This window comes from Arachis hypogaea, chromosome 16 (genome assembly GCF_003086295.3).
Source record: "Arachis hypogaea cultivar Tifrunner chromosome 16, arahy.Tifrunner.gnm2.J5K5, whole genome shotgun sequence".
NCBI classification, from domain to species: domain Eukaryota; kingdom Viridiplantae; phylum Streptophyta; class Magnoliopsida; order Fabales; family Fabaceae; genus Arachis; species Arachis hypogaea.
Genome location: NC_092051.1, coordinates 11,142,509 through 11,166,093, shown reverse-complemented (window position 1 = coordinate 11,166,093; position 23,585 = coordinate 11,142,509). Strand labels below are relative to the sequence as shown.

The 23,585-nt window shown below is 35.6% G+C and overlaps 2 protein-coding genes and 2 non-coding genes across 6 annotated transcripts; 2 read left to right on the top strand and 2 right to left on the bottom strand.

Annotated features, from left to right (window-relative positions):
• The first annotated feature begins 1,557 nt into the window (after positions 1–1,557).
• Positions 1,558–1,654, top strand: LOC112762045 (small nucleolar RNA R41). Its single transcript, XR_003182405.1, has one exon. It is a non-coding gene; the product is annotated as a small nucleolar RNA R41 (small nucleolar RNA).
• A 111-nt stretch (positions 1,655–1,765) lies between these two features.
• Positions 1,766–1,843, top strand: LOC112762051 (small nucleolar RNA Z155). Its single transcript, XR_003182410.1, has one exon. It is a non-coding gene; the product is annotated as a small nucleolar RNA Z155 (small nucleolar RNA).
• Positions 1,844–2,991: 1,148 nt separating this feature from the next.
• Positions 2,992–11,557, bottom strand: LOC112756374 (homeobox protein LUMINIDEPENDENS). Of its 2 annotated transcripts, XM_025804952.3 has the most exons (13): positions 11,160–11,557; positions 10,851–10,878; positions 10,532–10,662; positions 10,059–10,402; positions 9,866–9,959; positions 9,684–9,777; positions 9,012–9,141; positions 8,880–8,931; positions 8,759–8,802; positions 8,513–8,601; positions 7,547–7,987; positions 4,826–5,376; positions 2,992–4,284 (listed from the first exon to the last, which is right to left on the bottom strand). In XM_025804952.3, exons 1-13 carry the CDS (start codon positions 11,331–11,333, stop codon positions 3,340–3,342), a joined length of 3,117 nt encoding a protein of 1,038 aa, XP_025660737.1. In that variant the 5' UTR covers positions 11,334–11,557; the 3' UTR covers positions 2,992–3,339. The 2 variants fall into 2 exon arrangements, with proteins under 2 accessions (XP_025660737.1, XP_025660738.1); XM_025804953.3 differs by lacking the exon at positions 10,532–10,662.
• Positions 11,558–13,260: 1,703 nt separating this feature from the next.
• On the bottom strand, positions 13,261–23,585 carry LOC112756373 (cysteine-tryptophan domain-containing zinc finger protein 3). 2 transcript variants are annotated; one of them, XM_025804950.3, is made up of 14 exons: positions 22,771–23,585; positions 21,907–21,979; positions 21,679–21,809; positions 21,124–21,525; positions 19,686–21,016; positions 18,946–19,349; positions 16,985–18,828; positions 16,742–16,902; positions 16,420–16,580; positions 15,850–16,010; positions 14,916–15,685; positions 14,718–14,831; positions 14,274–14,328; positions 13,261–13,723 (listed from the first exon to the last, which is right to left on the bottom strand). In XM_025804950.3, the coding sequence occupies exons 1-11, from the start codon at positions 22,948–22,950 to the stop codon at positions 15,491–15,493; spliced, it is 5,043 nt and encodes a 1,680-aa protein (XP_025660735.1). In that variant the 5' UTR covers positions 22,951–23,585; the 3' UTR covers positions 13,261–13,723; positions 14,274–14,328; positions 14,718–14,831; positions 14,916–15,490. The 2 variants fall into 2 exon arrangements, with proteins under 2 accessions (XP_025660735.1, XP_025660734.1); XM_025804949.3 differs by having other exon boundaries at positions 14,274–14,831.

The following is a 23,585-nucleotide window of genomic DNA, read 5'->3' as shown; positions in this document are numbered from 1 at the left end:
AGTAAGTCAAACTTTAATGTATGCTGAGTTTTCAAATCAATTTGTTTATGATAGAGAATAAAAAAAATGCTATTCACGCAAGAGATATTATTCTACCAGGAGGTTAAACTATGTTTCACTGGTTACATGTGATACCTACTGTATGAGAATTTCGTTAACTATTCAAAAATGTTGCACAACATATGAGTCTATTAGGACAGTTAATGGAATTACATATCCTAACTTTCAAGATGCTTTCTATTTTATGGAACTACTATGTGACGATAAAAAATTCGTTGCAGCTATTAACGAGGTATGGTCATCAATTGAAAAAATTGCTTGTGATACTATTGATATCTAATAGTGTTAGCAAATCAAATCGTATTTGGAATGCAACTTTGACATTATTGGCTGACGGAATACTATATATGAAGAGAAAAATAGTAAAAAACTAAGGTATTTTACTATGTGGTAGATCATTATGTAGGACTTTACTTGACAAAATTAGTGTTCATCCATTGACAACTTTACATTACTTTGTCAAGAGTTAAGAGTCGCAATGGCTTAAACGTTCTAATTTTAGATGAAGACAACAATCCAAAGTCATCAACAACAAATATCGTGTTTAAAGAAGTTAATAATATTTAGGTAAGAAAAGTAGTATTTTCATTTAATAACATGTTATGATTTACACTTTTGTACAAATATTTGTCATAGATATAGCTAATCTATTAACTATAATTTCAGACTTGAAATAAAATATGTAATATAAAGTACAACATCATATGCCAATTGCTTTTCTAACGAGGTTAATAAAATACTAGGTTGTCGACAAATTTTCATTAGTCTTATGATATAAAGTTTAATATAAAATTGATATGCTACTATTACAGTTATATATGTTCTTATTTTTTCAGATCTCTTTTCTTATAATTTAAGAATATTATAGACTTCAAACTATTTTATTTGTATTTTATTTTGAATAAAAATAAAATAATATATTCAATACGATTATCTTATAATGACGATCATAATGTTATATTAAATTTAAAAAATTTATAATTATAAAATATTATTTTTAATTTACCATGTCAAAATAAAATGTAAGGCTGTGCATCACAGGAGTTTAACACTATAATATTATAAAATTGAACAACAATAATAGTGAAAATTATAGTTTTTTATACGAACACAAATAAAGATATCAAGTAATTTTTTTCATTTTGTTTATAAAGCATACGAATTGTGAAGTTGCTGAAGCTAGGCCCAAATCATGTTCTGAACTCTGAAAGTAAAGCCCAGATCTGTATCTTAACGGGCCATCTGCACGAGAGCGGAAGGGTAGTTCCGTCTTTATATACAAAACCCTAACCCTAATTAAAATGTTACATGGCTTCTATTTATACGGCAGAATTGAATATCCAATTCTCTTCATTCGACTGTGCTAGCTACTTCTCGCAACTTCCCTCGTGTTCGTCAATGAGTTTGTGTCTTCAAACTTTTAAATGGCTTCTTCTTGTTCAATCAATTTTTCTGTGCCGTTCGTTTTTTTTTTTTTAATATTTTTTTAAAGTTTTCGTGAAGGCGATGATGTTGAAAACTACCTATTTTATGAGGGAATGGAAAATCGTCCCTTGTGATTAGAAATTACCAATGGATCCTTCTGAGCCTTTTTACCACTTCAGATTTATGGTTGTTATGTCTGCTTTTTGTTTCTTGAATTGTTGCAGCAGTTTTTGGTTTTCTTTTCATTTTTAACTTGTTCAGATTTTGAAATTGAGATAGCCATTGATGTGATGATATCTTGTTTCCGAATTTACGAGTGTGGACTATAAACAATCAGACTACAATTATCTGATCAATGGCTATGCCTACTTCAAGAAAACCATTTCTTTTTCTTCAAAATTTCTTGGCTTTTTTTTAATTTTTTACTTTTGTGAAGCATTGACATTGTCATTCATACTGGAAATTGATTTTCTTGCTCTAACTTTTTGTCTTTTTTTTTTTTTAAATTTAAACAAAGTGCGGAATTTAAAAGAATCAATGTTGAGGAGTCAGTCATTCACAGGAATCTATTCTCTCCCATGCTACAGTTTTATAAGAACAAACAATATGGCTTCCAAACATCTGAAGGAAATGATTGGATGAGAATGAAATGTTTAGAATGATACCAAAATCGAATGGTAGGAAGCCATTTGAATTTATCAAAACTAACTTCTGGTGCACAGAGAAAAAAAGAACTATGAATATAAGACGCATACATCACTTGATGTTCAGACAAAAAGATTGTCAAGGTTTATTGGGGGAAACTCATTGGATTATCGGATCCTATTGCTTAAAAAAGTGGGTTAATAAGAAGAAAGGATCTGATTAATATGGCTCAGTTTATATATAAAGGTTTAGTTATCATGGGTTCTTGGGTATATATTAAAATTACCAATCAATTTATTATAAAAAAATTGTGCAAAGCTTGATTCCAATAAAATTGTTGTGCATCTATTAAAACAAAATATTTAAAATTTTTTACTAATAATAATTTTAACTTATTTTCTAAGAACCATGTTAGCTAAACCTTGTATATAAAAACACTTGATTATAGAAAAAACATGAATGGAGAGAAGCCACAAGACTATTACTGAGCTGTTATTGACCATAAAACTAACTCTTCGATCAATGTTAAGTTGTTAACTATTACTTGATAGATGTACTTTGTCTTCAGTGCATCACCTTGCCACGAGTACACAATATTATTGATCTTCTTAAATGAAGCGCTTCGTAATTCGTAGACCAAGGCAGGAGCTCCCAAGAGTGACATCACAATGATTTTTTTTTTCTTTTTAATTTTCTTTTACCCAATCAAGGTTTGAGTAAATGAGTTTTATTACCTTGTTCCGCTCGATATATTTCTCGTACTTCATATTATGTAAAACTAGAAAATTCTTAATGGAATTTTATTTTGACATGTAATCTAAATTCTGAAATGCCCTTAAAAGGCATGGGAGAGGAAGCGAAAAACCAAAAACACAACCATTCTTTCTTTTTTCCTTTTTTCTTTTTTGAAAATTCAGAATTCGGATTGAGATCATTAAAAATTGACATACAAGTAGAAAAAAAAATCTTGACATCCGCGAGTACTTGAAGTCTTGAACATTACGCTTATCCTACACTACATCCACTTCCAACCGAAGCCAGTTTTAGGATTTTAGGGAGCCTCTCTCTCTCTCTCTCTCTCTCTCTCTAAGGAAAATCCTTTTCATCAGGATGACACAATCAAATTCTACTGTACATCGGGAATATTAATGAGTGACGTAAAAAATAGAGTAAAAATCCTTCGAACTATATCATTTGTGAACAGAGTAATCATCGTCTCTCGTCATGCCACTTTCTGTTTCCCTGCCTAGCAGGGTCCCAATGTCCAGAAGAACCACGCTGCCTTGACCAATCAGGCCTATGGTTTCTTCCATGCTGATTCACTCTGGACTCTGGGTAACTCCTACCAGGAACATACCTAGGATTTCTAGTTGGACTATTATCTGGGCTCCATGTTTCATATTGTTCCCTTGTTGCATGATTGTTTCTATCCCAAGAAGGACCAGCCTGCATGGAACCCCCAACATATGCATTGTCATAGTAGTTTTGATTTCTATTGGAATGGTAACTGGATGATGGCACATCTTGCCTAACTCTCCAAGAATCTGAAACTTGACCTGGTTTTTCAATTTGTGGTGGTGGATAGGAATGTACACTGTTGCGGTATGAAGGCTCAGGGAAATGGGCTTGCTGAGAGGCCAAGTGTGCATGTCTTTGTTGTTGTTGTGTGGCTGAAAGTGAAGGGGTTGTTGAGGCCAACCTGAAGGATTGCGGAAATGAATTAGACAAACCGTCTTCAACACTCATATTAGGTACTGGTTTTACATTACTGGTGCCGTTGACCCGCATCGCTAAAGGTGAATGTGCGCCGGGTAAGTTAACTGAAGACGGATTTGTACTTGTTTTGTTCTTCATGGTTAAACCTATATCTGAGAGTGGTGTTTGTTGTACATGCAGAGAGGAAAGAGAGAGGGGTGGTTGCATCTCTGTCTCAGGTACAATAGTTGCCTGAGGCAGTGAATATGAAGAAACTACTGTGCTAGTGAAGGGATTTGAAGATGGAAGCGCCATTGTTGGCTGCTGCCTTATTACTGTAGTGCCGATTGCTGGAACCTGAGATATTAAGTTGGTAGTTGCCACTGCAGGATAGCTTCTAGCTGGTGCTAAGCTTTGCCGTGAAAAAGGATTCTTTGGTGGCATTGTGCTCCATCCACTCTGAAAAGTTGTTAAAATTGGAAGCCGTCAGTAATACAGAAAAACCAATTTTCATTTTACTAGACATTTATGACTATATTAATGATTTAACTATTGTTTGCATGTTGAAATTGCAATAAAATAGTGAACGGCCGTTCATGCATTCTTGGTCAGTTAAAGTTTTTTTTTTTTCAGCACCTCCCTATGAACATCACAGCCCGAAGGCCAAAAATATAAGCAGAACTATTCCACGGGAACCCTATCAATACGAAATTCTGAGACTAAACCTATTGGTTATATTTATTATTTGCTAGTATGGCACTTTTTACATTCATCGAAGCACACCGTGGAACATAACAACTTGACCATAACTCCCTCGGGGAAATGGGGAAGAACTAGGAAATAGAAATAACTCAATTAGGAACTTCAATTTGGGCCACGATTGAAAAACCCATTTCGAGCTGGGATGGCTAAGTGGAGTGTGCATGGAACTGCAATGGAAGATATCAAACATGATAACATCTTTGACAAATAGTTGTAGTATGAACTCAAAGTCACGCACCGTTCTTGGATCACTTGAAGGAGTTGGTGAGGGGAGTGAAACTTCCACCATCTCTGTGGGCTTTGCACTAATGCCATTTCCATTATTTGTATCATGTGTACCCAAGTTCATATCACCTCTCTTGATCATGTCAAGTACCTTCACGGTTTCCTCACTTGGGATGCTACCACCTTGTCCCGAAGTTAAGGCAAATACTAAGTCTGGATTTTTAAGTAACACTGCTAGCAGTTCCAAGTCAGGTTGAGCAGTATCAGCTACATTACTGGTTGAAGACGGTGTGGCTACCCCTTGAACAGCATGAGTTGCAACCTCATCAGGGGCAAATGCTAGTTCTGCACCATCAACATCCGGCAGCTGTTCAATGGGAATTTCCAGTGTCAAAGTGTCATCATAGTCCATCTCGAGGTCCCATGGCTCTTTGGGATTAGATGGTATCTCTTGGACAGTCTGATAAATAGTTTCCTTCTCCCTGCGGTTTCTGTTTTTCTGGACATCAACCTCTTTGCTATTTTCACCAGCACCAACACTCCATGTATCTCTGAGTTTCACTTCTGCAAAAAGGGAAACGGACCAAAAAAAGAGGAAAGATTTGAAAACCAAGGAAAATGTGACTGAATAGTTGAAGAAAGCAATTGGTTAAATGAGTTAAACAAGTTAAACATGAACCACACAACAGGCAGCAAAAACAAAATGATTATGACAATTCCACTTCTCCAGGATTATTTCACAAAATTTAATGGTAGAGTAGATTCTAAAGAAGCATCCAATTAAACTTTTGGGGCTGCAATTGAATGATGAGCACCGCATCTACATACAATAACGAAAAATGAGAGACAGGAAAATTCCAATACCAAAGGCTACATTCTTGTAAAGAAAATGGTGGTAAAGATTCAATTGTCAATAACTGATTTCCATCTTATTTGACGATTACATTCATGAAATGCAAGATTCAGAACTTTCACAATTAACTTAGTAGTAGAAACTCAAATGAAACCACCGCACTCCTTCATGTGTTATCCAGAATTGGATATTAGGTTATAAATACACTACTATTATCTAAGTTGCCATTTCGAAAGGTGTAGCCATACACCAGAGTGCATCATAGACATCATCCGATTGACAAGCAGTTGGTATTTAAATTTTACAGTCCTTAAATATTACAGCCAACAAAAATAAGCTCATATATGCCAATCACGTCTCAAACTACATTAGCACTGCGTTTCATTTAATTATGGCAGGGAATATTTATTTTACAACATACCCAGAGTTCAAAACCTTGCAAAAATATCAGTAACAACTTGCACAATTCATACTCCATAACCTAGGCTGCTCTGTAGAATAATATGTAAAGAAGATGCTATGATTAAAATCACAAACTCCTTGACACCATTGATAAATAACAATGCTCTACCCAAATATGTGATTATGATTACAAATTACAGAATAAAATCGCCACTTCCAAAATGTAAGGTTTTCAAGTGGGACGCAAAATACCACGGGGCCAATTATTTGCTCAAGGATTCTACAACCAATGCTTCAGATTGATTTAACTCATCAATATCAAATCGATAAATAGAATGCATGAGGGCGGATATAATAATAAAATTAACTTTTTAAAGTGGTGTTCTCAAGCATAACTATGGTCTATGGTGAATTTTTTGAGAGGGGGAGGGATGTTGGACAGTTAAAACCGAGTTATATTTTGTGAAATTCAGAATTGTAGAAATCTTTTGTTCGGCTGAGGAACATCCAACTATTTCTGTCACTACTATACAACAGAGATCAGAATCAGGTGAAGCATTCAAGTGAAGCATGGCAATTCCCCATTGATTTTCCCAATACAGCAAAAAAGTTATAATAGCATTAATACTGTATCGCAGTCCAAACCAAATTCATATAAATGTAATTTGATTTCCACGTGGCCATGGCAAAGGTGCAAAGGAATAGAGCACATATAATTCTTATGCATATGATATTCTTTTACTTCAACTTTTGATATTAATGTTATTGCGTTAAGAGTATTGGAAGAATGATCATAAGGCTATTGCAAATTTGTTAAACTGGTCCTTTGTCACTGCGATGGCCTTTTTGGCATTTATAATTTAGTATAACTCTTAATATTCAATTATCAGCAAACGAGAAATCATGCTCAATCTTCGTTACAGATTTAGGACAGTCACCACTTTAGCACAAGTGTGCAGAAGAGGTGTGGTAAAATGTTTAATTTGAACCAGTGGCCGATGTTTGGGCAATCATTAAGGATCCTGAAATCCTCATAAGAATCTGAGTTAGTAATCGAACCTCAAATCCAAGAGACAGATCTGTAAAAGCAATCTTTGTTAATCTCTTGAAAACATAGTAGAATTGTTTGAGTATATACTTTATACAACTGCCCAAAACACCAATATTAGTTACAGAGAATGAGGTTAGACCATAATTCTTGGTGTACTTATATAAGGCTGGAAGCGGAGGAAAAGGGGAAGGTTCAGTAAAGAGTTAGCCTAGAAAAAACATCTGAATCTCCCTCCAAGAACATGAGCTGAGATTCAGCTAAGACAAACCTCTTTTAAACTCAGTATTAGGAAACCCCGAAATGTGGTCTGTTCCCACTGTGTTCCATATTTTCTTTTCCCCCAAGCTGTCCAAGTGTTTAAGCAATTTTTCTATCCAAATATTATAGGCATATAATTGAGGGAACCAATAAAAAAGTTGCAAATGTACCTGCTGGTGTCTTCCATGGGATTTGCACCCGCTTGCACTTCTCCCACACTGGTTCATTTGCATCCATTCTAGGTTTAGAATAAGATGTTTCCAGCCTATTAGTGGCCTTACTAGAGGGAAGCAATGAGGTCCTTTTATCATCTTCAATTCTGGGTGGAACAGGAACTTTAGCAGAGCAAGCTGCAATACTGGCCTGATTCGTCTGATGCTTATGCAAACCATCGATCTTCACATTTTTATTTTCCTTGGAAGACCCATTTTTTGCATACTTACTCTGCATGAATAAAGCACGCATTTTCGCTTTCTGTATATCATCAGCAGACATAGGACGACCTTGATTTATAGGGGCTACTCTTGTCGCCTGTGGGCTTCTGGTCACTGATTTTTGGCCTGGCTGTTCCACCAGTTGCACTTTTCTGCGCTCTCTAGGGCCATTTGATTCTGTTAGGGGTTAAGGATATGAAAAGTGAAGAAGTCTGTATTTTGAATGACCCAACAACAAGCATTACCAACTGGCAGTTTTGTTAAACTTCCATTGGAATACGGAGATTTTAAATCATTAATTTTATCTTTGAAAAGTATGGCAGTTTGTCCTCTAATAATAATGTTATGTCATAAAAAATAGTCAAAAACTTATATTTTGCAAGTTCAAAATGACATTTGATGACCAAAAATTATCATTTGAGGACATAGTTAATGTTACTAATCTTTTAGGGTTACAAATTCATACTCAAGAAAATCAAAAGGCACACACTGAAGGTTTAACCAAATTTAATTTATGAGCCACCCATCATCACTCACGGCATCATTCAAGCCCTCCCCCCCTCATTCTTATATTTCTTGTGTGATCTAAAACACTTGTGGTTATGGATGGAAATCTGTCAGCATTCTGCCCAATCCAAAAGGGAAAAACAGAAGTCACAAGAATAAGTCAACCCAAAAGAAAACATAAAGATCCATGGATACGAGATGAAGATACACCAAGAGCAAGCTTCTTATTAGAATCATCTGAGCTGGATGGCAACAATTTCACAGCTTGGGAAGATTCCAGTTTCCTGAACAAATAGGGAAACAAAGGTGAGTACTAAGTGATGTTAATTAAACAGATATGGCCAAAGAATCATACACTCGACTCAGGATTATTGGCACAAATACTCATGGGAATAAAAATAACTGAATGCAATAAAGCAAGCAGCTACAACCTATACACACCTGAAATTATCTGAATGATCATTAGAGAGAGCAAGAATGTCTTCCTGAAAACAAGAATGAATTATTAAGAAAAAATGAAAAGCCAAAGTCAGACAAAATGCGTCTCTGAGAAAACACTTACATGGACATTCATATTTGAATCCCATGATTCAGAGCCCATAATTTGACCAATACTGCACGGATGAGAATATACAGTTGAGAAAGGAGGTTCAACAAATTCTGCATGGAAAAAGAAAAAAATACGCAATCTTGCCTCTCAGAGAACATTTTATCTTTTTGACCATCATTAGAAAGTTTAAAGCCATTGGGTTTCTTCATTGCTTGGTCCCTTGCTAATAATTTGCTCCACTTCGATAACAAAACCCTTGCCCTGTTTGATATATCTGATCCTCAAATCAGTGAGATTATAATTCACAAACTTTATCAAGTGAATACAACTATTGGCTAAGAAAACAAAAAGCTGCAGTCCTCCAAAATTTATATTTAAAGTTATTTACGGGCACTAAGTGTGAGATCATTTATATTATTAACTTTCATATTAATCAACCTTAAAATGAATTCTGTAGCTCAAATACTAAACCTAACATATCTTATCTCTTAATTAACTGGTTGTCAAGAAAGAGATGGGAGCTACCTTAAGGGAAAAATTAGATTTAATTGTCAACTCATCCCCCGCCTTCAATATCAATAACACCATTAACAACTATATGTACTAGAGCAAAATATTTAGAAGGTCTATAACAAGATATGTAAGGCAGTTATCAGTACCAAATCGTTCTACTACATAATAAGCTATCAAACCACCACATTCAGATGCAATCTACAGATAATATAAGGCCAAACTAAGGCATTCAGAAAGGTGAGAGCATTGAGGGAAAATCATAATGCCGGATGGGCACTCAGACAGGAAGAGCAAAAAGTACACCTGATGTCCTGTAGAACCGCAATCTATTAACACACGGCAATATAGCTGATATGTGTGTAGGAAGGGCTTTGTGTAAAGGCAAATGACAAAGAACCTGAAAACCAGTTAACCAAAGAGTGATATTATTTAGTTATGTGTGAATTGAAACAAAGCAAACACTTAACCGCAGGATCCAAATTTACCTTCAAGATAAGAAGGAGGACACTTGTTTGCTCTTCAACAGCTGCTACACTCAACCAAGTTGCTAAAATCATCACACCTCCTCTGGTCAGAAACCTAAAAGCATACAGCACAGAAAGTCAGACACTATATAAGAAAATGTAAATAATTAAAATCCAACATTACTAAACCATTTTAGAAAAGTTAGTAATGTACCACAACAACACTGAAAAGTTCTGTATTGTCAATATCCACTCCATCAGTTTCTCCTGCCCAGAAAATGACTCCTCCTTCTCCATTAGACTAAAAATATTATCAACAAATTTCTTATCTAAGTCATCTAGGTCAGACAAAGCTGCATCCTGCGTTGAACAAGATGCGCCTTCAGCATTGCTGGGCATGATAGAATTTAAGGGAGCTGGATTTATTGGTCTCATAGGATCAGAGTTTATTAGCTCATCATGAGGTTCTTCACAAGAATTAGATTTTAATGCTTTCTCCCTTGACGACAGAACAAATCTCCTCACTCTAGACCGTTGACCATTGAAAAAGTCACGCACCTAAAACCAAAGTGCAAAAACTTGTAAAAATTAATACACAGCAGGAATGATGGAATATGTAATAAAAAATAAAAATAAATTAGAAAGAAACAAAGAGCAATTATATGAAACAGGAGGTGCTATGAACACCTGTGTTACTGTGACACCAAATAAAGCACTAATCTCTCGAGATTCTTTCTTGCTAATTGCATCCTTAATAGAAAAAACAGATTGCATGTAATTAACGGCCTTCGGATTTAATAAATCCCTTGGTCTTTTACCTGAAAATGGATTTAGCTTGAAACATTAGACATGAAACAAGCAGGCAGGGGAAAGGTTTGAAACAATCACTAAGATTAGCTGAAGGTTAACTCGAATTAACTCAAACATGTATGAGAAAGAAACAATAACCAAGCTACATGGGAAAGATATAACTTAAAATCCAACTATGAGAATGCAAGAAACTTACCGATCTTTATTGAAAGAGCACCAGCTGCCTGCACAAAACACGACGAAGAAAAAAAGGTCAAAATATCATATTAGGAAAGCACAAGATCAAATTTATAGCTGAAGTATATATCTAACTAAAGAGCATTGAATTTCAGAGGCAGAAACATTGAAACACGATCACAATGCACTAAGAGGTTTTAGCTCTTAGCTGATCAACAGCTAATATCATTGCACTGCCATAATTTATCCACAAATAATTACAATAAAATTATTAATGAAAAGCGATAAAGGAACAGATAAATAGTTAACAGAAGCATAGAAAGCACACCATTTCTTGAGAGAGAGGATTGACGCCGGTGAGTTTGCATTGCGTGACGACGATTTCCTGAAACTGATCGATCTGGCTGTGGAAGAGGTCTCTCTGCGAAGCCAAGAACCTCTGCAACGACTCGGCGGAGTTCCCAATCGGCAGCTCAAGGAAATCGTCGTTCGGGAAGTCCATCGTCGAAGATTGAGCTTCCTTCGCCGTGAATGTGTAGCTACACACATTCAACAAGATTGAATCCCAGAGCTTCTCCCCTGTGGTTGCCGCTGGGGAGCCGAAGTTAGGGTTTGGGTTTCAACCGAATCCTAGAGAGAGAAAGTGAGATAGAGGACTGCGTCCGATGAGAGAGAATTAGGCCATGTTCGGATACTGCTGAATTTCATGTAGCTAATTTTGACGTCGATTAATTAAAAGTTAAAACGAATTAATACTCGTATCTGAACTTGCACTCTCCATTTAATTTCAAAAGTTTTAATTATTTCTATTTAATTTTTAAATTTTATAAACATAATAATTTATATTAGTTTTTGGGATTATTTTAAACAGTATTATATATTTAAGTTATTTTTAATTAAATCTAATTAAATTGGTTTAATATAATAAAATTCAGTTATGATTAATATTATTCTAAATTTTATTATTTAATCTGATTGGAGTTAGTTTATAAAAAATCTAAATGTATAACATTATTCTTATCTATAATATTTGTATGTTAAAAATTATCGAATAATACTACATATTTAAATCTTTTTATAAATTAAATTAAATCAAGTTAAATAATAAAATTTAGAATAATATTAGTTATAATTTAATTTTATTATGTTAGTCTAACATACTAAAACCTGTACAATTATGCAATTTTGATTTTAAGAATTAAATAAAGATAATTAAAATTTTTGAGACTAAATTAAGACTTGTATATAAATTTAAGTACTAAATTGAGAATTATCTCCAAACAAACTATACTTTTAAGCCTTTTGTATTACAAAGTTAATTTTATGCCTCTATGTATTAATTGAAAAGTAATCTGAGATTGCATTTTAATTTGGGAATGAATATTGTAATTTTTATTTTAAAAACATCATTTTTGTTTTTTAATTTTATATAGATATATAATGTAAAAATATTATGTGTAAAATGACACTATAAAAAAATAAAAGTAACATTATTATTCTTTTAAGTTTATTGTATAAAATTAAAGATTACTCGTTTATAATAAATTATTAGTAAAGATGAGTTTAATTTTGATGCGGTAAGTTTTACAATCATATTCATTTTTTTATGATCATTTAGACAGTTAATGTGAACAGTAGTTATTTTTGCTCATGTGCCGTTATGTAATTGGATGTACATGTAAAACTACTTTACACTGATAGTGTATCAAAATTAAATTCATAAAATATTAGTAAAGGTATTATAATTTTTTACTTATATATATATGAGTAATTCTAACAAATTAAGATGTCTTTATATACAAGAATAAGAATAGAGTTTTTTTTTTGAATATTTGTAAGTAATTTTAAAATATTCTTCTTATTTAATTCGTATAATTTTATCTTTAATTATTGAAATACACTTTAATTCTATACTTTACATTAGTTCTACCTTTAATTCTATTTTGATGTGTTGTATTAATTCTCTCTTATTAATAATATTAAAATAATTCAATAAGGGATAATATTACAACATAAGGATTAGCTAACAAGTGTCTTTAAAGAGTTGTTTAAGAATATTAATATAATAAGTTTGTTTTGAAAAATTAAACATTTAAAATTTTCAATATATGTGTTGCATATTTAACGGAAAAAAAAAACTTTAAAATTTTTATAGAAATATCCTTTAACAAGGATGTTTGTTAACAAAATCCTAAAACATAATCTAATCATCAAACACAAACACTGACTACATGATTTCGAGTTTAGAACAGCTGAACAAGAAAGATACTCTTATGCAGAGTAAAAACCATGTTTGTGGGGCTCCTCTTTCTTTTTTTTTTTTTTTTTTTTCATTTTAATATATGTTACAATAAGATCTATGTATTCTATGTATGGTATGGATATGTATTGAGTACAGCCCTTAGAACAATTTTAAAGCACATAACGAGTTGAAAGTAAAATTAAACTTTATTTCCAGCATTAAGAATAAACTAAATACAAATTAAGACAATATTTTGTCAGACTATCTGCTCACTAGAATATACAATAATTATGGGGAAGTTGTAGATATCTTATACTCCCCAATATTTGACTCTCTTCTCATTTTGATCAGACAAGGCGAACCAAACGGGCAAAGAATATTATTATAGCTAGCTCTGTACATTAAAAATCAGAGCAGGCAATCTGGTAGTGTCAAAATTCAATATTGAATGCCCAAAAGGCCAAAACTGTCCCAGGCCCTTCCAACAGAGGAGGGAGGGAAGGGAGTGCAAGTGCCCTACACTTGCTAGTTGCTACTATCATTTATTCTGTGTAGATTACAAGGGAGGGAAATTCTGCACTAAGGTAGACAGTTACAGAGTTGGCCAACTAAATTGTAGCTTCATCTGAAGTTTGCATCAGTTGCTTAACCTGCAACCATAGATGTTGCTCTCAAATTACAATACTCACATAACATACTAACATAACCATCCACTAAGACAGGAAAACAAAATAAATAAATGAATAATGAATATAAGTATGGAGAATAAGATGATCCTCAAAGGTAAAACTTGTAGAATTGTTGCAACGGTATAAATCATACCAAAGCATTTTTAAAACAGGTAAGTTAAAACATGCATGGACAGAGACGGCAAACACAAAAAGATGCTAAGGGTTGTATTCCTACTCTTGTTTTCTTACAGGTTAACATTTTATATCTCAAAAAATAAGTAAAGTAACTTGGATAATATTGTTATCCGAATAAATCTAGTAATTAGGATTATAATACACATTGATGATTTCCTATGGTAAAATCCATTTATAATCTTCTATATTGGGCTATAGAAATGACTGAAATTGAACTTTATAATAAAAAAAATAGCATTGCTACCTATATAATAGTTCCCCAAGCACAACACAAATAATAGTGCAAGCTTAACAGTAATATGATGCAATGCCACTGATCAAGATGACAACATACCTGTCACAATCTGCAAAAGGCAGCAACCAGCTTGCACAATGCCTAACTTGATCCTCTAATATTTATTCAAGTGAAGAAAGGAGAGATGAAATGCAATCAAGAGTCAGAGAGCCTTGACATCCACTTACTTACAACAAAATAATTTCACATGATCAGAAGCACTTGTATAAGTTGACAAACTGATGCGAACACAGCCAAAAGAGCCCATGAGAGAACCAGAAACAGGAGGGTCCAGTAACGTGTAGGAGCCCAAGAGAGTAAGGAAGCTGCCAGGGTGGACTCCAGACTACCATATGGGATAAGGTGTGTTGTAGGTGATTGTTATGAGTACATGATGGTAGTCTCGAGTCTACTCTAACAGCTTCCTTACTCTCTTGGGCTCTTGCACATTACTGGACCCTCCTGGTTCTGGTTCTCTCATGGAAACCATTGAGAACACATCACCTGCTGAAAATTCTTGCTGTACATCGCACCTTTTCTATTTTCTGCTTGTTCTATATCAACAAGAAGAGTAAACAATATAGTTCTATGACTAATCCCAAATTTGTACAAGATAACCTGCAAATAAGTTAAAATCTAATCAGAAAAATTATGGTCACATACACGAACATGTTCATGTATTAATAAAAGAGAAGGGCTCACTTTAGTCAGACTCTGTTTGACTTTAATTCCTGTAGAGAGACTGGACAAAGAGGATAAAGTGCAGTTCCCAACAGTAGAAGGATAATCACAGTTAATTGAAGAACCCATAAATCTCTCTCCAGCACTTACAACTTTACATATTTACATATTGAAGAAATAAGAATTCCTCCAGAATGAGAACAGAACAAACGAAGGCAACTAATTTCAAATTGCCACGTCTGCCTATATGTAGCATCATTTGACACATCAAAGCATCTAAAGATCGGCTTTACAGCACCTGACTTCTGAATCCCAAAGCCACCACAGTATCTCAGGGTTTACCAAAGCTTCCATTCTTGAACACGACAAAAAGCAGCTAAATTCCCCTGGCGGTAAATTGACACTTCCCTTTCACTGTGTATGGCAACAGATCTATATACAACACTAGCTTCACGAGTTGGCAGGAATGCTTTGAGATTCAACATAGCCTTTCCCCATCATAATTGGGTTTTAGATGATCTCTGCACAGTGAAGGTTCTAAACATGATCAAGAAACGCAGTTGTCATGGCCCACAATTTCATAATTAACTTGACCCTCAACGATTGTTGGCTTCCACGGCAATCCGTACCAAACGTAGCAAACCCTCCACATCTTGAAAGCTAAAATCAAGAGCCTTCTTAATAGAGCAGATACCTCCTGCTTTCTTGTCCATGCCTGGACTAGAATTAGCAGCTGCAAAAGCATTCCATGATTTCCTAGAGGCTTCCATGGCAAAATTAACATCCTGAGCCTGCAATTGATACATGTCGTTTATTTCAATATCAATCCGGACATATAACCCAACCCAGGGAATAAAAGAAACAACAATGTATGTAAGCGAGCACTGTAGCTGTGCCAATGTATGCTTTCAACAGCTTTCTTTACAAACATTCCTTAGGAATAACATAGACTTACAAAGTTGAGCAGCCGCACAAAATTTGGACGATTTCGTGCAGCAATAACATGGTTCCCAGCAACTTGGGGCGAATTTACACTCTTGGATAAGGCAACCTTATCAGCTGCTGTAGTGTTGTTAACATTGTCAACATCAGAGGCAGATGATGAAGGAGACTCACCTGACAAATGAAACAAAGTTCAAAACAAAGGAGAGACATCAGTCTATCCACATGATCAGCGGGAAAATACGTTTTAGGCTACTTGACATCAAATTAGCCATATACTTTCCGTTATTTTCTCTTTTGGAACTTCCTCAAAATGTCATTTACTTTCCTTCTCTATGCTGATACATTCAATAACACACTACAGGCAAAGACATCTATATTCATGACTATGCCCTATGGAATTCTTCCGACATGGTCTTCTTATATATAGATATATGAAAGGGGGAATATTCAACATATATATGCTGAATCTTAACTTTGTAGAGATGTGATTTGCAGGATGTCAAATAAAATTACAATGGAATGTGACAACTTCAGCATGGAAGCATTATTGCACCTGCAAGTGAGTTGCATAATTCATTACCTAAAGGAACCATTTGTAGAGCTGTCTGGAGCTCATGTCGATCTCTGCTTGCACTACTGTGTGAAGAATATATAACCCTCATGTATGCCACCTCCATGCACTTGTAGGCCAAAGCAGCTGAAGCCATATCTTTTGATTTCTCATATTCATGGGCACAAAACCTATTTAATGCAAAATACATTAGTGACATTTTGAGACATGTTTTCCACCTCAACCAATTTAAGTATAAATAATAAAGAGAATGGTAATACCAGTAATTAAAATAAGAGATAAAATAATCTTCAAAACAAACTAAAGCATGATGATGAAGATATTTTCTTACTCGCATAATTTTGCTGTGCTGCTATATATTTGAAGTGATTGGATTACATCACTGTGTTTAGCATGGTCATTGTTGCCAGATTCTAACAGAGAGGCTCCAAGAAGAAACTTGAGGGCTGCCTGGAAGTAGAGACTAGTGCCCTCCAGTGTGGATCCAGCATTCTGTATGATAAACCCAAAAATTTGAAGATAAGCAGCAAGAAGACCAAAAGAATAAAACCATAGAAGGGAATATATAAAACACCTTAAGACGATCAGCCAAATGCTTAAGATCTTTAGCTTCTTTCAAAGCATTGGTAGCAGCATGAGTATCCCTTCTAATTGGACTAGGGGCATCAAGCTCCTTAGATCTGTGTCCATTAGGTACAGGATTTCTTGAACCAATTTGCTGAGTTCCATTTTGATTATCAGATTTTTTTATTTGCTTTTTCTGCAACTTAGACGCATCATCAACTTTGGAAGGCTCAACTTTCACATCTCCATTTCCTTTAAGGAAACCAACAACTGGTCGTGGGCAATTACTTGATGGATCAACTTGAGCTCCTCCAGAGGGCAACAATGACAAAGACTTCCCTTTTCCAATTACTTCTTTATCTGTTCTTTCTGAAAGAGGCCTCTTTGAAGATGTTTCAGCATGACAGTCTGGCAACTGATTCTGACTTGGAGTATTTAGTGCCTCCTTTTTGTTTACAGCATCTGTACCAACTTCTTGAAAGTCGAGCCCCTTATTGAAATGACTCTCTTTTTTGCTACTCTCACTTTTCCCTGAAAGATCTTTCTTGCCAGCATGTATATTCTCACTTTGATCAGGCTTGAACCCAGACCTCTCTTGCAACTTAACTTTGCCATCATTTTGTTTTGCCTCGGATAAAGGAGACTTGTCTAGTGGCTGAATAGGAGTACTAGTATTCTTGACAGTTTCTGCAGGATTTTCTGACTTACAGCTCTCCTTGTTGCCCTTCACATCTGATTCAGCATTGTTCTTCAGGATTCTAGACACATTAGCACAATATGTATCAGTCCTGTCTTCACATTGATTCTTGATCTGCTCTTTAATAGGATAAGTACCATCTTGAGAAACAGTGCCCACACCACTATTGGTATGATGACCAGTTATTTGAGCTTTAGGTTTAGCAACTGATGTATGATTAACACCCTTATTCTGAAAATCAGACTTATGGACCATTGTGAAAGATTTGTCCTTCCTAGCTGCTCCAGATCGATCACTTCCACCCTCTTCAGCATCTGAGAATCTTCTTGGACTATCCACAACGGCAGTATCATGAGACTCATCTTTTCCCGCAACTTCCCTGGTTGGAAATTTATCTGTATATAAAACTCTCATAGGCGATGAAGAAACTGATTCCACAGGTGAGCCTTTCACTTCCTGCAAGCTGGCTTTGGTTTTATGTGAGCCAGAAACCTTAGAAGAACTGGAAGTGGTGGCTACAGAAGCCTGCACTGATCCCACGTCCCTTTTTAAACTGTCCATTACATCCAAGCTCACATGTGAACTCCCAGGATTTTGCCTGAATTTATGGTTTTTCATATGACCAACTCTTTTGTCAGTTCGAACACTACCTTTACTGCTACTTGATTCTCTTCCTTCAGATTTTGAATTTCTTGTCTTCTTTTCCTTCCTTGAATCACTGAACTCCTGTGCAGAAAATCTGCTCCCCTGAAGGTGGGGATTCCCTGTGCTACATGTTTGAGCATCCTGATACTCCTTCAGTTTCCTCTTTTTAACACTGTCAACAGCATCACAGTTCCCTAAATCCAGAGATGCTTCGTCCAAGAATCCATGTCCCCTATCTTTTGTGTTCTCAGCAGAAATTTGCAGCCTGTCTTTTTCGGATTTGGAGTCCCTCGAAGAAGAGCGGTCTTTCTGTTTAGATCGATCTTTACCAACTGAAGTAGTTGGAAAGCTGCTATTAGAGCCATGGCCCACCTTCCTAGTAGTCCCACTCTGTCCAGCAATCCATTCTTCATCAGTAGAACGTATCTTGTCAGTCTTAACTTTCTTGGTTGGCCTAGAACAATCTTGATCAGGATCCCTCCGGCTTTTCGCTTTCATATTCTTTGTATCACCTGTCAACACATTTTGACAAATGATGATAACGTTCTAGAAATTCAACAGGTCTTTGACCATCAGTATTTATTTTAATACCAAGTTAAAAAGCACAATGACAGAGTGGTTCAAATTACCTCCATCAGAATTGTTCTCCAACTTCTGCTTATTTTTGTGTTTCTCCCCTGGAACATCAGCCTCACTGACAACAGGAGATTTGTGCACTTCATTTAAGCTCCTACTTCTCACTGATGATGGCAAATTTTTCTTTATAGAAGATGACAATTGAGAAAAGCCATCTTTATTTTCATAATTTGATGAATCCTTCACAACTTTTTTCTTTCCCACAGGCATGCCATTAAGATCGTTATTTGGCTGGTGCTGATCAGGATGCTGAACAGTTGCCACAGTACCTCCGACCATAACACTCCCAGAGACATTTTGCAGGTTGCTTTTACCATCAGGAGGAGGCACTTGGTATAATGCAATCACAGCTTTTGTGGTTTCATCCTCAGTAAAACTACAGCGATTCATGTCAGGCCTGCACAATTATGCACATAATTAATTCGAAGTGGAAACATTTATGATTTATGTACTGACTTTAATGTGTTATTCAATGAAATCAATATAAGTAGTTCACATCATGTGTTACCAAGTAAAATAGATATTGTTTTTATGGTCAAATTGGAAGTACAAGCACTTGGATAGGGGAGGAGGATAGGTGGCCTGGTGCAGGAACAACCTTTCAACATCAATCATCACACCCCAATCTTAAAAGAGTGGGGTAAGTTCAAATTGATCTACAAGCTTATTGGCACTAGATATTTCAAGTCTGCACAGATATATTTAAAACAGTTTACCACTCATTAGAACTTACAGCCAATCAAGCATACTACAGAGCCACTTTTCAGGTAGGCTATCAGGATTTGTGCCAACAGGAAGAAGACGCCATTTGTGACACCTGTCACATAGTACCCAATGATCTTCTGTATCAACAGGAGCCATCATGACAGAAACTCCTTTCACATTCTCATTCTCAGCATCAGTACCATGTCCATTTCCGGTGTACCAGATATTTGTGGCAATTTTGGGGTATACTTCAGCTGTTAATGGTTTATCAACTTTCTTATCAGCTGATCTCTCCTTTGCTCCACAATTGATTGTAGACATGCTCCTCTGAGCCACCTCAGAGTCCTTCAGTTTAGCCTCCTTATGGGTTTCCATTGAATCCATTCTGTCCTCTTCTTCCAATTCCCCAAAGAAATCTTTATAAGTATCTCTAGGCTTTAAAAGACCCTTCTGTACTCTGACATCTTCAGTTTCACTTTTTGATGCCGAACTATCTTCAGAACTCTTTTTCATTTTAGTAACCAATGGGGATCCAGTCTTCAAGTTTTCTTTCTCCTTCTCTATAGCCACAGTGCTATTACTTCCCTTTGACTTCTTCTTTCCCACAGGGAATGGATGTTCTTTCACAACAGGTAATGTTATACTGTCTTGTTCACGCAGACTGTTTCTTTGATAAGCCTTCTTAGGAGGTTCTGTAAATTCAGTGCTTGATGCTGTCGTAACTTTGGAGATATTAGATTCAGTTATTCCTGAGTCACAAATTTTATCGCCAAGAGGAATGTCCTTTGGTGCATAAAATGATGAGTTATCCTCAGAAACCTTCCCTCCCACAAATTTTCTCCCTGCACCTCCCTTTGCCCTCTCAGCAAAACCATTCACTCCATCCAATGTTGGCTCCACCCATTCCTTTTCTGCCAGATCCGAAGCGGTTTTCTCCCTCATTATACCTTTTTTGGTTTCGTTCAATGAATTACATGGTCCATCAACATCCTTTACCAAATCATCACGGGATAAAAGTGGTAGCTTCAAGGTTTGTGAAACTAACTCCTCCATGTTCAATGCATTTCTACCTTGTTCCTTTGTTGAAAGAGCTCCAAGATCATTCCGAGTATTCTTCTTATTGCTACCCTTGACTTCCACTGAGAACTCATGACCCTCCAAAGACTTCACCTTTTTCCCACCTGACAATTTTCTGTCACCTTTTGCCATGTAAGACTCATGTAGCAGCATGCCAGAACCTTCTGGTCCATCCATAAGAAAAGTACGACGAATACCATCTCGAGTATGTACTTCATTTTCGGTTAATTCAATGAGATCATTAGGAAGAGGTGACAACAACATAGGGAGAACTGTCATAACCTATTCCAATAGAACATTATAAAGTTGAATTAAATAAACCTTCTAAACCTCATCAAGCCCAATGTAAAGAATACAAGGGAGAATCAAATTGTAAGAAGATAATTCACCTGAAGGATACTTGTAGGAGATTCAAAAGGAGCATCTTGAGGACCACGCGAAATTCCTTCGCTTTCTGAGGGACTGTCATCCAATGACGATGTTGGTGACATATCAAGACCGAGTCCACTGTATATCGCAGCATTTTTACGTGTTGTCAAATTTCCAGGCCCCATTTTTATTCGAACCTTCAGTACCTTCTGGTCTGCTATGCTAGTTGCATTCATGTTTAGGGAGTCACACTTAGAAGTGAGTGCCTCAGCACCAATGATTGATATGCACTTTTCTTGATTGGTTACATCGTCTACAGAGGGTGCCTTAACTGCAGGCACCCTTGAGGAGGTAGCAGAACCTGGCCCAAATCTTGAGGACTGAGCTCCAGTTGAAAATTGTACAGAATCCCCTTGCCCACTCTGTATAGTAAAGTATTAATGTGAAGTAAATCAAGAATGAAAAAATATCAAAACGCAAGCCATAAACCTCGCATATAATCATCGATTTACATACAAAGTTATACTTAAAAAAAAAACGGACATGCTTGTCCCATATTAGTATAATGAATGTACCTCAAGTTGCACAATATTAGGAGATCTGGGTGTATTTTGACTGTGAACTTTTTGTGGAGTCCTTGGATGAGACCAAACTGGTGAACGGTGATGGGTTGGCAAAAATGATCCATAACCACCAAATTTTGCTCCTGGAATGATCGTATGTTACTAAATATTATAAGTGGGAGAAAAACCCTTCATTATGTAGGCCTATACACTATATATATATAACAAGTTAAAACTGACCCAAATTTTCTGCAGACACCCCGCCTTCAAAATCTTTCTGAAAGTGTCCCAGAACATCTTGGATTTTTTCATCCTTATCAAATGAAATCCAAAAGTAAATCATCAAGGAAAATAACAAGAATAGATGATTAAAAATTGAAGAAGGCCTCAAATCATATTAATGAAGTTGAATACATGTAATGTAGGCATGTTAATAATATAGAAACATATGCCAATACATTTGGATGTGTCAGCTAGCCATCTTACAGTCGGCTAGTTTACAAATTAAGGAACAGAATTTCCATCATAAGTTATATCACTTTATGGACCTGATATAATGTATGCATTTCATGCTATCTCATAATTAATAAGCGGACTACACACATAATAACTCCAATATTTATATGTGCACAGTGGAAATTGTATTTAAGTTTATGTAAAGGGAAAGGAAATTCCAAAACTCTGAATTTTAGCATTTTAACTGAAGCAAAAAGCACATCAATAATGGAAAACTTTCTACTTCAGAAAAGGTAAACCATGAAAAACCAGAGAAACAGAGACGGAGGGAAGGAGAGATTGAGAAATCTTTTACACAACCAAGCTAGTTCAAACTGCATTCCCATCAACATCTGATCAAAAGGGTTGACCAGATATTTCTTCAACAATCCAAAACCTTCTTTAACATCCTTAATGTAAAAAACACCAAATCCATTCAACTCACACTAACAAAAACACAATTCAGCACAGCAAATCACAAAAAGTACATAAACCATACCAACCAAATTTCAGGTTTTGGATCTCGCAGGCTAAAACAAGTAAACATCAACAATTCAAAGCTTCCGAATCAGAAAAATAACGAAGTAGAGCAATCTTCATAAGCCTTACAATGTAAGAGAGAGCAACATCGGGATCAACGGTGGCGTCATAATCTTCATGGTTCTGATATGAGCATGCTTCACCTTCTTCAAGCTCAGACTCCACCATCTCTCTCCTCCCAGCTCCTAATCCAAGCTCTAACCCTAAACCTAACCCCTTTCTCGCATCCCTACCTCCAGCAGAAATCATCCAAGTAAACCAAAATACACCAAAATCAAACCCCCAAACTTAAACCTCTGCATTGAGAACCTTCCATTAAAATCCCAACCTTCTCTTCCACCTCAAAAACTTCCACCAAAACAGTCAGCCAGAAGCTGAAGAATGAAAATTCTACACGATCTCGCAAGCTCGCGTAGAAATCACAAGCTCAAAAATAGCTCGGAACGAGAATTAAAGCGACAACCTCCGAGAATTAGAACAGGGAAACACAAAAATGAAAATTAAAAATAATAATAATTAAAAAATAAGTTTTGTGTTTGAATTCTGAGAAACTTTGAATTGAATCTCGTTATTGTGGAGTTGAGATCGATCAACACAGAGTTTGTCCCTCTCTCTCTCTCTCTCTCTCTCTCTCTCACCGTGTCTCTGTTTTTGGTGAATACAGCAGCCGCGTTTTTTTTCTCTCTCTGTCTTAATTTTAATTTTTTATTTATTTACGTGAAATGAATAATCTAGTTAATCAAATGGGATTAGATTTGTATAATTTAAATTAAATACTACGGTAAGAGGTAAGAGAGAGAGAAGAAAACAAGTTGATAAAAGAGAAAGAGAAAGAAAACCATTCTACCCACTTTGGTTAGGTCTTTGTTGGCTCCTCGTTTTAT

Excerpts from the sequence above, each read along its gene's own strand:
- LOC112756373 (XM_025804949.3), bottom strand. The coding sequence starts at position 22,950 with ATGATTTCTGCTGGAGGTAGGGATGCGAGAAAGGGGTTAGGTTTAGGG. Across the intron at positions 21,017-21,123 it reads CTCCTACAAGTATCCTTCAG|GTTATGACAGTTCTCCCTAT; the intron begins GTGAATTATCTT and ends CTATTGGAATAG. Across the intron at positions 19,350-19,685 it reads TGTAGTATGCTTGATTGGCT|GCCTGACATGAATCGCTGTA; the intron begins GTAAGTTCTAAT and ends ATAATTGTGCAG.
- LOC112756374 (XM_025804952.3), bottom strand. The coding sequence starts at position 11,333 with ATGGACTTCCCGAACGACGATTTCCTTGAGCTGCCGATTGGGAACTCC. Across the intron at positions 10,663-10,850 it reads TGCTCTTTCAATAAAGATCG|GTAAAAGACCAAGGGATTTA; the intron begins GTAAGTTTCTTG and ends ATCCATTTTCAG. Across the intron at positions 8,932-9,011 it reads GATAAAATGTTCTCTGAGAG|TATTGGTCAAATTATGGGCT; the intron begins GCAAGATTGCGT and ends TCATCCGTGCAG.